Below are 13,789 nucleotides of genomic sequence, written 5' to 3' on the forward strand. Positions count from 1 at the left end.
ATTTTTTTATTTTTATATTTTTATGATAGCACCAATATAAATAAAAACCATTTTTATCTATAACGGTATTCTTATATTTTTTTCATAAAGAATATATTTCAAAACAAATAACATTATGTAGAATGAAAAAAATAAAAAATACACAATATGACGCGCATACGCAAATATAAGTTTATTTTTTTTATTAAATTAATATAGTGTTATCAAACTAACTTATCTGTTACAAAAAAATTATTTCTCTTAATTTCGAACGATTTTATTTTCTTTGTACACTGTAGCATGGTTTATAGAAAAATTACAATCAGAGAAAAATGATTTATAAAAAAAAATATTAGATTTTCTCCTACAAAGTTATTTATTAATTATAACTTTTCAATAAACCCAGCTTGTGTATATGCTCTGTGTGTGTGTGTGTGTATGTATGTGTGTGTGTGTGCGCGCGCGCGCGCGCATGTGTGTGACACATTAAATCACATAATATGCATAGAGAAAAGTGTATAATTAAGAACGTTTTGTCCGTGCTACCACAAGTATATTGAAATTTTTATAGATAGATTCATTTCTTAATTACAACCTTAACTTTTTTGACATATAAGTATTAAGTTTTTATCCTACGCATCTACATGCATCATACATTAATTTTAAGTCAAACAATTGGTCAGACGTAAAGATAAACGTCATACAAACAATTATATATATAATATATATATATATATATATAATATGTTTCAATTTCTCTGCAACAATACTACAATCAAAAACAATTTTGATCAGTGTAAACAATTTATTTTACATAAGATCAATACTTTGACATCAAAAAAGCGATAAGAATGGATAATGTATAGTAATAAATAAAGTATGAAATGTAAATAATGGGTATTTACAAGTATGTAAATGGCAAAAAAGCTATAACAGAGACAAAATAATTGTTTTATTTTTTGTAAATATAATCTCGTATGTATTTGTAATAGATTCTGTCGCTTGTTTGCAAAAATACATCTCACGATAATATTCGTGTTATGTCAAACCTGTACACTTAAAACCTAGAAAACGTACAATCCACAACACGTACCAACATGTAAGATACCAATGTATCTTTCGCAGCAAACATGTGACAGATTCAATGAAAAACACATACTATAATAGTATTCAGCATGAATGCTTATTTTCTATAATAATTTTCCTATATATTTAAAGGGAGCACCATGATAAACATACATGCGGCTCGATATCCCATTTGGAAAATTGATTAAAAATCTCGTGCTTGCTCTCTCAATTAACTTACATTAACATAAATGCATAATTTCAATTCAATACACTGCATCCGCAATCATAATTTTCATTTCTACCAATTTTATGCACGAATCAAAGTTAAACTTCGATTCTAATTAAAAAATATACAAGCAAAAATGTTACACGAGAATATGACAAAATATCACAGTTCCGAGTTTGAAAAATCGCTTTTGAAAATCATGGTTCTCCCTATCCTTCTTTTATTCATATTTCAAGACAGTCATGAACTGTAAGACATCCTAGTTAACAACAATCCTACATTCTACTATGAGATTATCTATTTCAGAAATTGTAACGTTTAATAGTAATACATAGTCATATACAACTTGCTAAGGATGCTGTAAACTGTATACTGGCTGCTAAATGTTCCAAGTGAATACTGTATGTATAATGTATGTAAAAAGTCAGAAGTGATATATAGATTCAGAGCATATGGTGTAAATGTTGGTGAGTTTAATTTTATTGTTTAAAGATTAATTATTGAAGTTAGAAACCGAAATAACGATGCGCAGACTATAATTTATTTCCACAGAAGAGTGATGTATGAATAATATAATAATTATATAATAAAAAATATCATGTATTTATATAATAATTTAATCAAAATATATTAAAAATATTAAATTCTAAGATCATATAAATATATTACTATTTAAAAAATATTAATTATTTTTTTTAAACAATTTTTTAAATAATATCATTTTATAAATAATGTAAAAATATCCATCACTCTCCTAAGATTAACAAAACGAAAATTCAATCGATTTTAGAAAATGATGTATATTGATATTTTCAGTACATATAAAACCGAAGATGGAATGCTGATGTATAAAATTTTATGCATATTTTTATTCTTTTCTTATAATTCATATGTTTCTGAGTATTATGATTAATCAAAATGTGATTAGTTAAATATTTTCCCTTTTTTTCATTGCAAAATATAAAAATGAGATTAATATAGCATTTATGCACAAAGCTAAATGATAGTATACAGCATTCCTTTCTTCTTTATATTATTCGTTTAAAATGTACAAAATTATTTCTCATTCAATATTCCTAGTATCATTTGTGTTCATTAATCTTTGTCATTAAAAATAATAAAAATAAATAAGAAATGCTAGTCAAAAATATTTCCAAATGCTATAATTGTACTTTAAGAGTTCTTACTTAAAATTCGTAAAATCAAAATATTCATATGCTATAAAAAATATAAATACTTCCATGAAACTATGGAATATTAAATCGAGAAATTATTTATACTCGTAACCACTAACATGTTATTTACTCGAATAAACGCATCGTAAAACGGCATGACAGTCAAGGCTAAATATTCTGAACATTTCAACAAATTGCACAGTTCAAAGTTAATTGAGATTATCTAATCTCCTTCCATAGTGACATAAATGGTACTTTAAAAAAAAAAGTACCTGCGCAAATTTATTATCTTAATACAATACTTGTGACTAAATATTTACATCAATGCGTTTTACAGCTTCAGTCTATTAAGCTTCTGAATCGCGACAGCCTTTGAACTTTCGCAATATGCGACATTTTATGAAATTATTAAACTAATCATTTTTTCGTAATACCACTTAAGTTTCCTACTGAGCAGGTGGTTGTGGCTCGCTAGGCATATTAGGATTTGGATATGGTGATAAAAAGGAATAATTGGGATAAGGAGGTGGTGGATGTGGGAATGGAGGATAATAATTAGGTGGATGCGAAGAAGGGGGTGCATAACCTCTATGTATATAAGGATCTGCTGGTGGAGGAGGACCATGAAACGCTGTATACATACGAGCATATTCCGTGTTGTAACTTGGTCCACCATATGCTGGATATCCAGGAGCACCTACTTCATAAATTTAATTTCAATACATATTTATTTTATAAATAAAAAAATAAATGAAAAAAAATTTTTTTTAACTTACCACCTGGTGGATAAGTTGCTGACGAACCGGGTGTTGGAGGATAATGTTGTGAATATGGATCATACGGTCCTGGTGGATAAGGTCCAGGATAACGACTACTCGTAGGATGACTAAACGCAGTGGGTATGTGCGTTTCATCTCTACTAGGAGTAGTAGCTACTGTTGTAGTTACCATTTCTGCACCTTTCGTTTCTGTGGTATTTGCTAATGTTTTGGCAGTAGTATTAGGTACTTGTGAATATGCAGGAGGCATATTCATCATTGTCCTTTCTTCTATAGATTTTCCTAAGTCTGGCTGAGTTTTTGTGGAATCCATTGGTAATCTAGGATTTGCTGCATGAGGTGGAACACCAGGGAAATATGTACCATAAGGAGTAGATAATGATCGTGATCGAGGATCACTATAATCATAATATCGTGGATACTGAGCATAAGGGTAACCTTGTGGAACATTAGGAGGTTCACTTTGTATAGAAGTTTCACGCATACTTGGCTCTGTTGTTTTCGGAGATGTCATAGTATTTGTTCCAGTACATATAGATGTAGTAGAGGAGCCAATAGTTGAATCTGTTATATCTTTAGGAACTTCTGCACCTCGTAATGTAGATGTTGGTGGTATTTGCATAGTTGATGGTGTAGATTGTTGCGTTAACAACGGTTGTAGTGGACCAGATGGTGTTGATTGTGTTACAACTTGTGGTGATGTTTGAGGTGGTATTTGTGGTGGTCCTTGTGATGATAACTGAGAAGATATCTGTGATGATATCTGTGACGGTAACTGCGGTGGTATCTGAGATAATATTTGTGATTGTACTTGAGATGGTATCTGAGATGATATTGGCTGTGATACTTGTATTTGTGGAGATACTTGTGGCGGTATTTGTGATGGTATTTGCGATTGAATTTGAGAGGATACCGGCGATGGATCTTCAATTATAATTTCATCATTAGATGTGTCTCTTTTTTCTTGTTGATTTTGAAAATTATGCCCATAATTTGTTAATGTATCAGTTGTTTTCATGATTTCTTTTTCAATTGGAGGAGAACATTGTTTATCTATTTTTGATGTTAATTCTGTTTCTTGATCATGTTGCGTTTGAACACCTTGTGCAGTTACAGAATCCGAATATACTTGACTATTTTCCTCAGATGATTTTTGTAGAGCAGTATCAGTATCTGAATTGGTTACACGATTATGATTAGGAGGACTATAATCTGTATTTGAACTTACTTCCGCAACCACATCCTCCAATCTAACTTCTTCTACTCTTTGTTCAGTTCTAACTTGACCATCCGAAGAATTTGAATTTTCTCCGAGTGTCGAATGATCTACTGGTTCCTGTTTTACTTTTGGTAATCTTGATAGAGAAACTTGATTAGTTAAATTAACATGACTCATATAAGGTTTAGCAGTTGCTGTAGCAACAGGTTTTGGTCTTTTTGAAGTTTCTTTGTCAGCAAATGGCCTATAATTAGGTCCATTTCCTGGTTTATTAATCGAACGCCCACTTGTTTGATTACTTGAAGATGATTTTGGTATTATGGATATGGCTGAATTATTTCTCAATGGAAATCCAACTTCTGGTTTTGAATTTCTTTGCGTCATTGATGATACGCCTATAAAATATTGTAATAAAAAAAATTTTGTTTCAATTAAAAAATAATTATATGCATAAAATCAAAATTATTAAATTAATATACCTTTTTTAGGTTCTTCCTCTCGTTTTTGTTGATTCAATTTAAGAGCCGTTCGAATAGCAATAATTTTACCAGATTCTAATTGCATATAAATGCCTTTTGGACTTTTTAGCACCATTACTCGTTGACCAGCTTTCAACACAATACTACCTTTATCAGGGGAATTCGTAGGAATAACAACATCTAACGGTAACGTCATTTCTTGTGCACTCATTCCTTGTCTTTGCCATACTTCTGCTGGTATCCAACGACTTCCTGTCACACTACGCGATCCCAAACCTTCAGCACCACGTTGCTGCATTGGTCTAACCGAAGCAACTGGTTTAGAAGTAGTACTATTATCACCACCTCGAATTGCTCGAATTTGTAATCCACCTGCTATAATAATATAATATAAGAAATATATATATTTTTATTATAAATTACTATATTTTTTATTACCAAGTTAAATATGTTTTTAATAATTGAATTTTGAAAACAATCGTACCCCGTGTAGCAGTATTTCCAGGAACATAATTATAACTGGGTCTAGAACAATTGGCTGCCATTTTTTCAAGTTCATAGCCACGACGAGCTAATCGTTTTTCAGCTTGACTGAGTTTTTTATCTTTTCTATCGACCAAAAGACTTTCATGATGAAAAGGCTGTTTTGTTAATAATGAAGAATGACGTTCTAATACACGATGCATAACTTCATCAGAATAACTATCTTTTGTTTGAGAAAAATCTTGTATTTGACTATCTTCTTCCCAATCCCAAGATAATGTAGTTGCTTCTTTCAAAGAAAGATGGGCATCTGGATTGCATTGATCAACCACACGATCAGCCATTCCTTGCTTACTAATTTGTCTATCATATATTTTTCTTTCTAAACAATTGTCAGTAACTAAACGATAAACAAAACAAGGTTTCTGTTGTCCATATCTATACACTCTACAAACAGCTTGTGTATCATGACAAGGATTCCAAGAAGCATCAAATACAATGGCACGATTAGCGCCAACAAGATTAATGCCGAGTGAACCAGCACGTGTTGAAACAAGGAACAGATGAATTTTTGGATTATTATTAAATTCATTAATGAGTTTTTCTCTTTCTAAAGCGCTAGTACTACCATCCAGACGATAATAATTTACATTTTTAATCCAAGCATCTGTTTGCCCATCAGGATATTTTAAACTATTTCTAGATAAAAAATCTTCAATGAGATTCAATGTAAATAGTGATTGAGAAAATGCTAAAACACGATCACCGAGTTTAATTGCTTCTTCCAAAATACAAAAGAAAATTGTCATTTTCGCAGAAGCATCAATCAATCCTGGTACATAACCCTTCATCAATTCTGTTGCCTGCAAATTAAGAGAATTAATTAGCTAATTGTATTTTAATATCATTTATTTTTTCATTTATAATATTTACCCAATCATATGGAATTCCAGGATCTTCTTTTCCTCCTGGAGAACTTTTACTATCTTTTTCTTCATCTTTTGTAAGAACTTCATCATCAGACTTGTCTTCTTTATCTTTATCTAATAAGTCTTCTTTGTCTTTTTCCTCTTCTTTTATTAAATCATTTTGATTTAATCGAGGACTATGCAATGTATTAAGACTTTGCACAGATCTAGAAACTGAAGTTTGACAATTTGATTCAGAATTATAGCCTGAATTTGTAGATAGATTATTTTGATGAATTGGTTGACTTTGCACACCAACACTTGATGTCATTTCTTTATTATTTTTGTTCTTTTCAGAAGATCCTGAATTTTGGATATGAGTAGAAGATTGTTGACATTTTGCATCTTCTGTACGTGTATTAGTATCTGAATTATGATTATTACTATAATCGTAAGATTGATTTTGATAATTTTGTGATGGAAAATAATTATTTTGATATCGATTCACATTAGGATTTACATCCCGATAATATGGATCATTACACTGATCAGATTGAAATGATTGAGAATAATTTCTTTGCCAATAAGAGTCTTCTGAACCTTTCATTTGATTTACTTGATTTTGATGAGCACTATCTGATGAATAATTTGATAAAACAGTATTTTGAGATGATGTTTGATTTACTGAATAATTATTTGTAGGATTTGTAGATGAACCTCCACTTTGACGATCTGTTGAAAATTCATGGGATGTATTAGCTGTTGATGTATAATTTTGAGTTTGTTGTTGATTATCTGATCTGGAATATAGTTGATCATTTTGATTTAAAGAAGTTGGTGCTTGCTGATTTTGAGAATATGAAAGAGATTGATTTTGAGATTGTGAAATTTGTCCTTGTTGAGAAGTATTGTATCTATGAGTTGAAGCTGATGGTATTGATGCTGAACCTTGATGATTTGAACCATAAGCATGATTTGCATTTGATGAGCTTCCTGTTTGATTTTGTATATTAGGCGGATAAGGTTGATTTTGTGATGTAGATGGAGATACAAGATGTGAATATCCATGCATAGTATTTTGTGTATTAGCAACTGATCCTTGCTGATCTTGAGGATATCCATGTGTTTGAGTGGGAGCATTTGAAGCTGATTGGCTAGTAGGATATGAAGATGAATTTTGTGGCACATTTATTTGATTTTGAGTTGATGTAGGATATCCACGCATTTGATTTTGTGAAATTGATGCTTGATTTGATGAATTTGTCATATATGGATGAGATTGACTCTGTGGCATAGGAGTTGGAGATTGTTGATTAAAAGTAAGTGATGTTTGTGATGAAGGATTTGAATTTACTTGAGTAGGATAATTGTGGGCTTGGTTAGATAATGGTATACTTTGTGATTGTGAGCCACCATAAGTATGAGAAGAACTTTGTAAAGGAAGATTCTGATTTTGTTGATTTGGAGAAAAGCCACGATTTTGAGCAGTTGTCGTATTTTGTCCTTGTTGACTTGGAAGATATGCAACATTTGGCGTTTGAGGTGTTGAATTTTGTCCTTGTTGATTTGTATTATATCCTAATGTAGGATTTTGTAATGATTGACTTTCATTTCTTGAATATATAGTATTCGTTTGACTTGTTCCAGAATTGTAATTTTGAGTTTGATTTGATGCATATGGAGAATAATCTGGTAATGGCATATTTGCAGATTGATTTGGCATTTGTGATTGAAAAGAAGATTGATTTGGAACTTGAGAATAATTATTAGATCCTGGATTTAAATTTGATCCATAATTACGTCCATGATCTTGATAAGGATAAGATTGACGTGAATACATTCCAGATACTTCATAATTATTTCCTTGATTCTGATCTGAACGAAATTCTGAATTGGAAGGAGTAGTTGGATATCGTTGAGAATGATTATTTGTAGATTGTTCATTGTTTGGTATATAATTTTGTGATTGATTAGAGTAATTTTGTGATGTATTATATCCTGGAGTTTGTGTATATGTTTGAAATGATTGATTTCCATATCTTTGTGATCCTTGATTATTATAAAATTCATTATATTCTCCATGGCTATTGTCATTTCTATAATATGTATTTTGGTCATTTGATCTATAATTTTGATAACCATGAGGATAAGAATTTTGTGATATAGAATTTGAATATCCTGAATTATTCATTGGCATAGGAGGATAATTGGAATAATTATTCTGTTTTGGAGTAGTATGTGAATTATCATTCTCTACATTTTCAGTATTAGATGATGAAGCATTAGGTTGTACACTAGCTGCTGGTTTGTTTTTTATAGTTGTATTTGTTTTCTTTCCTTTTCTGGTTTCTCCTTTTGATTGCCGAGCTTTCGAACGTTTACCTCCAGGTGTAGATTTTTCACCAATTGTTTCTTCTAAATCTAAATCATCTTCTTCATTTGCTTGTCGTTTACGCAGAAAATGATATAAAATATCAGGATGATTCCAAATTTTACAACATACTGCAAAAGCCTTCAGCGGATTAGGTACTGCACGCGTCTTTACTACTTGATTCATAAAGGTATCATATAATTTACGCTGATGTGATGTCATTCGAACAAGAAGAATATATTCTTCTTTACGTGGTAAAGAAACTTGTAATACAGAATGAGATCTTCTTTGTACAAAACCTTCTAATAAAGCATGTAATACGTGTGCACGATATCTCATTAAACGTATATCTTGTGGTGTTGAATCAATACATTGACCATTCTGAATTGGTCTTTCAAACATATTACAAAATTCACTTTTAGTTCCCAAATAATTAGGTCTTACAAAGTCAACCATGCACCAATATTCTAAAAGATTATTTTGTAATGGATATCCAGTTAATACTATTCTACGTTTTGTGCGCATTTGTTTCAGAGCCATACTAATACTAGCATGGGAATTTTTTATTCTATGGCCTTCATCACATATAACTAAATCAGGACCTGGATTAACTAAAGCTGTATGCATTTCATCTAATAATCCTTTATTTTTTTCTTCTTCTTCAACATCAACAGTATCTTTGAAAGGTTGTCCACGTTTTCTTTTTGCTTTGTTTGGCTTTTTTAAAGATAATTGTCTATATAATTCATATCCAATTAATAAAACTCCACCCCCTATTTGCCAATCTTGAATTATTTTAGCTCTTGCCGCCATGGTTTTATGAGAATCATTTAAGATATGCAAACGAAAATGTCGTGGTCTTACTTCCATACCAATAGGAGCATCTACAATAAATGGAGTTTTAATTTTTTCAATTTCCTTTTTCTCTTCGCTTATTGTTTCCTCTTTTGTTGTACAAGTACTTTCCTCTTTTTTAACTGTTTCTTCTGGTTCTTTCTTTACATTAACTTCTGAATTTATAGAAGATAAAGTATTTTTAAAACAATCTTTTCTTGGATCTTGATCTGACTCTTGAGTTGATCGATTTGAATAATTAGAAAAAGAATTAGTAGAATTATCATAATTAGGATACATAGATACAGAATGATGACTTTCTACTCCATGATATAAAGTATTAGGATTTCGAACTTCCATACCTGGATATATGGAAGTTTGTGATCGATTTTCTAAACCAGAATATATGTTATTAGAATTTTGATTTTCCACTCCAAATTTTGTATCTGGCATGTTTGATCTTTGTTGCATGCCATGACAATTTACTTCTGATTTCATTGAATCAAATGTAGACATTGGATTAGCATTTGCATTATATATTGTATTTTGTGAAATATCATTATGATAATTTTCATTTATATGTACTTGCGAATCTGATATATTTTTATTTAACATATTATCCTGTACATAACTAGGTAACATGTTATGCGTTTCATATCCTTGATGAATATATGGATTTTCTGGCATAATATTTATAGATTGAGATGTACTTTCTTGTCCAAAACGATGAGCTGATTCTGTACTAATAGGCCTTGATATATTTGACATACTTGACATGTTTGATATATCACTCTGATTCCCACTTTCATCTTTAACTTCTTGTTTAAGCTCCATAATAGATTCTGATTTGATACATGACCCTTTGCTATGTTTTTCTGAAACATTAGGATCTTCGTATGGCAACCACATATTAAATTCTGTTAACCAATTTTGCAATGTATTAATAGGCATAATACATAAGACTGTTTTAGAAGTAGTACATCGGAAAAAAATATCGCAGAAACTAGCAACTTGAAGTGTTTTTCCCAAACCCATACTGTGAGCAAGAATACAACCAAAACCAGAGCTAGTTTTAAATCTTTCAATACTTTCAACAATATTATCATAAAGAAAACGAATACCACCAATTTGATGAGGTTTAATAATACGAGCTACCTGTGGAGCTAAAAATACATCAGGCTCTGTTTCAGGATGACCCACATTTATTAACACTCTACCATGTTCATCTGGAATGTTATATCTATCATTAGTATGCATACCAGAATTGGATGGATCATCTTCGTTGTCTGTATCTTCTCCACCACTTGGATCACTTAAAACTATGCAATCATCATCTGAACTTTCGCTAGAACTAGATATTGTAACCACATCTTTGCCTTTAGCTGTTTTTTGAGACTTTGGTCCAGCTGATACTTTTTTAACAGTATGTATTTGTTTTTCACGTAAAGCTTCTTCAGCTTCTATATCCGAGATTTCAGAATCTGAATAATATTCAGATCTATCCATAGGTTCCTTTTTAGGAACTACAGGAGATATGCTTACTGAAGGAGTCATCATTCGAATTCTTTGTTGTAACATATTAGGGCCACTAGGACGATTTGCAACTCGTGAAATTGATGTTTGTGCTCCTTGATAAACACCTCTACCTTTTTGCCATCGAGATCCTTCTACTGATCTTCTTTGTATTTGATTTGTTTGCATACTAGAAGTAGTTTGAGATCCAGTTCCAGATCCAGAATTTACTTTAAGAAGCACTGTATTTGGTAAACGAACTGGAGCAGATGGAGATGATTGCGAAATAGTAGTGCCTGCTTGATTCTGTTTACCTTGTAATAGACTGATTACTCTTGTTTGTGTTTTATTATTTTGTCTATTTATTGCTATTTGCCGTTGAACTTCACGAATTATTCTTTGCTGTTCTTGTACTCTGCGAAGACGCTCCATTTCTTGTCTTTGAGCTGATAAAGTAGCTTCATCAAGTTGAGTTTCATCCATAACTTCTCGAATATTTCTTCTCATATTTGCTAATTTCTTTTCTGTTTTTGTTTCACATTCTGATGTAGATCCTTCAGTTCCATCATCTTTTTTCTGCTTCTTTTTAACTGTATCAGAATGTTCTGAATCAGCATGCCTCTTGTTACTTTCTGTACTTTCTTCTTCCATAGAATGACCTTCATGTTTGTCATTTTCATGTCCTATGCTTCCTTCATCATCTGTATCCTTTGAAATTGATTTTCCAAGTAAATCTGCTTCAGATACTTCTTGACCCTCAATTGGGGCTCCTTTTACAGAAGATTTAATTATTAATATGATATTAAATTCAATAATTATTATTATTAATATTAATGAAATATTAATTTAAAGATTATATAATATAATATAAATTTCCATTCAATTAAATAATTAATTAAAAAATAATACAAACCTTCTAATGGTAAAGTATCTAATATATTAACTGGCTCTTCATCATCCTCTTCAACTTGAGAATGATGCCGTTCTGATTCTGCTCGTACACCAATTTGTGAATCAATTGTTTCATCTAAATCCATATCGTCTCCTGATCCTTCTGAACGTATTTCTTCTATTTCCTCTGACTGTAACGTATCATTTTTCTTATCATGTTCTCCATCAGATGTTTCACTACTAGATTCCTCTGAACTTTCATCATTTCCTGTTTGAGACTCTATATTATTCATATTTGTATTTGTTGCAGTTTCAGTTGACATTACTGTTTCATTAGGCTTAGGGCCTGAACGAGGAGTCACACGTTCTATAGTGACATCCCCAATACGTGTTAAAAAGCTGTCCAAACTATTTGACATGATGTGAAAAGTTCATTAAGTCACAATGTATTTAACTAAAATTTTATATGAAATCATGGAATGTCTTGTCACTTTCCTGTATAACACTAACAATTAGTTATTTTCATATCACTTATATTATCTATTCATTTTTTTATGCCTGCAATAAGAAATGTATTCCTTCCTAAGTTTCATATTAAAAATAATAATTCGATATATTTATAAATCATTTTAAAAGAATATTGAAAAAAATTTTAAACTAATGAATAATGTAAAAAATAATATAAATTAAAAATTCATATTACAAAAGTATAAAATAAAAATATTGCACCTTATACTATATATTTTTAATATAAATTAAATATGATAATTTATTAAATTTTCAATTTTAAAATAATAAAATATAATAAAGTAAAATAAATTTGTATATTTATGGAATATATTAGGAATACATTGCTATATTACATATAATTATATTTCAAATAATACAGATATGCAATGATATATATTTTAAAAATAAAAATAAAGCATATAAACAAAGTTTTTCTTATCACATACAAAGCAATACAAATAAAAATTCAATCAATATTAAAACTGAAATATTTAAATATTAGAACAGAAAATATTATATAAACTATTATATGAATTTGAAATGTTTACATGAGAAATTGCATGCATTGACATATTATAAAGAGATTTAAAAACAAAATATTTCAAAATGATATATAAGCTATGAATTATAAACACTTGCAATTAAGCACACTTGTTGAAAAATCAGTTTAATCACATTCTCGAGCTCACGAATAAATTCTAACAGTAACGATTTGTGCCATACTCTTTAATGAGAGAATTATAGCAGAAGCACAATTTAGTTTGTGACAATGTAATCAAAGAAATCGAAATAAAATATTCATACTGTTCCAAGTAATTTAGATTAGGAGCTGTCAAACAGGGGAAATGAAAGCAACCCAGAATGTTTGTTTTTGCATAAACCGATCCGGTTCGACGACTAACACTAAGAAGTCGCGTTTAACAACCGGTAACGCGAATTTCACACGCATTGAATTCTACTTGTGATCCACAGTTACGACTGCTTAATTAGCCGTTAATTGCGGATTAAAAATAATGACACACACATACACACGTCCGATGGACGCCATAGCGTCGTTGTTCGCCGCTCGACGATCACGGTTCTCCGCAATGTCCGAAGATCAGCGAACAAACCTTGTCACTTGGGTTAATACATGCATCGTTTCTATTCTGACGTTTGAATTCTTTTCATCTAAAATGCATGGCGAAACCACGAGAATTTATTGTGTCACCGAAACTTCACTCAAGACTTAAACTCGCACGCGTCGTTCTCAAGCTTTCCGCGGCATTTTTTTTCACATACTTTTTCTAACAAGTAATTTCACTTGGTGGAACGCCATCTTGACTGCGCTATGAAACACATCCGCTGAGCTTTGC

General features: G+C 30.7%; 1 protein-coding gene across 6 annotated transcripts; it reads right to left on the bottom strand.

Moving 5' to 3' along the window:
- Positions 1–139: 139 nt before the first annotated feature.
- Positions 140–13,767, bottom strand: LOC122721070. 6 transcript variants are annotated; one of them, XM_043948304.1, is made up of 7 exons: positions 13,463–13,767; positions 11,947–12,115; positions 6,342–11,803; positions 5,410–6,271; positions 4,926–5,300; positions 3,225–4,841; positions 140–3,148 (listed from the first exon to the last, which is right to left on the bottom strand). In XM_043948304.1, exons 2-7 carry the CDS (start codon positions 12,068–12,070, stop codon positions 2,895–2,897), a joined length of 8,694 nt encoding a protein of 2,897 aa, XP_043804239.1. In that variant the 5' UTR covers positions 12,071–12,115; positions 13,463–13,767; the 3' UTR covers positions 140–2,894. The 6 variants fall into 6 exon arrangements, with proteins under 6 accessions (XP_043804239.1, XP_043804236.1, XP_043804234.1 ...); XM_043948301.1 differs by having other exon boundaries at positions 11,947–12,419; positions 13,459–13,767; XM_043948299.1 differs by having other exon boundaries at positions 11,947–12,419; positions 13,239–13,767.
- Between the last annotated feature and the right edge of the window lie 22 nt (positions 13,768–13,789).

Source organism: Apis laboriosa, unplaced genomic scaffold (genome assembly GCF_014066325.1).
Source record: "Apis laboriosa isolate Shangri-la unplaced genomic scaffold, ASM1406632v1 scaffold13_cov153, whole genome shotgun sequence".
Lineage (NCBI taxonomy): Eukaryota > Metazoa > Arthropoda > Insecta > Hymenoptera > Apidae > Apis > Apis laboriosa.

Excerpts from the sequence above, each read along its gene's own strand:
- LOC122721070 (XM_043948301.1), bottom strand. The coding sequence starts at position 12,343 with ATGTCAAATAGTTTGGACAGCTTTTTAACACGTATTGGGGATGTCACT. Across the intron at positions 5,301-5,409 it reads TGGAAATACTGCTACACGGG|CAGGTGGATTACAAATTCGA; the intron begins GTACGATTGTTT and ends ATATTATTATAG. Across the intron at positions 3,149-3,224 it reads AGCAACTTATCCACCAGGTG|TAGGTGCTCCTGGATATCCA; the intron begins GTAAGTTAAAAA and ends AAATTTATGAAG.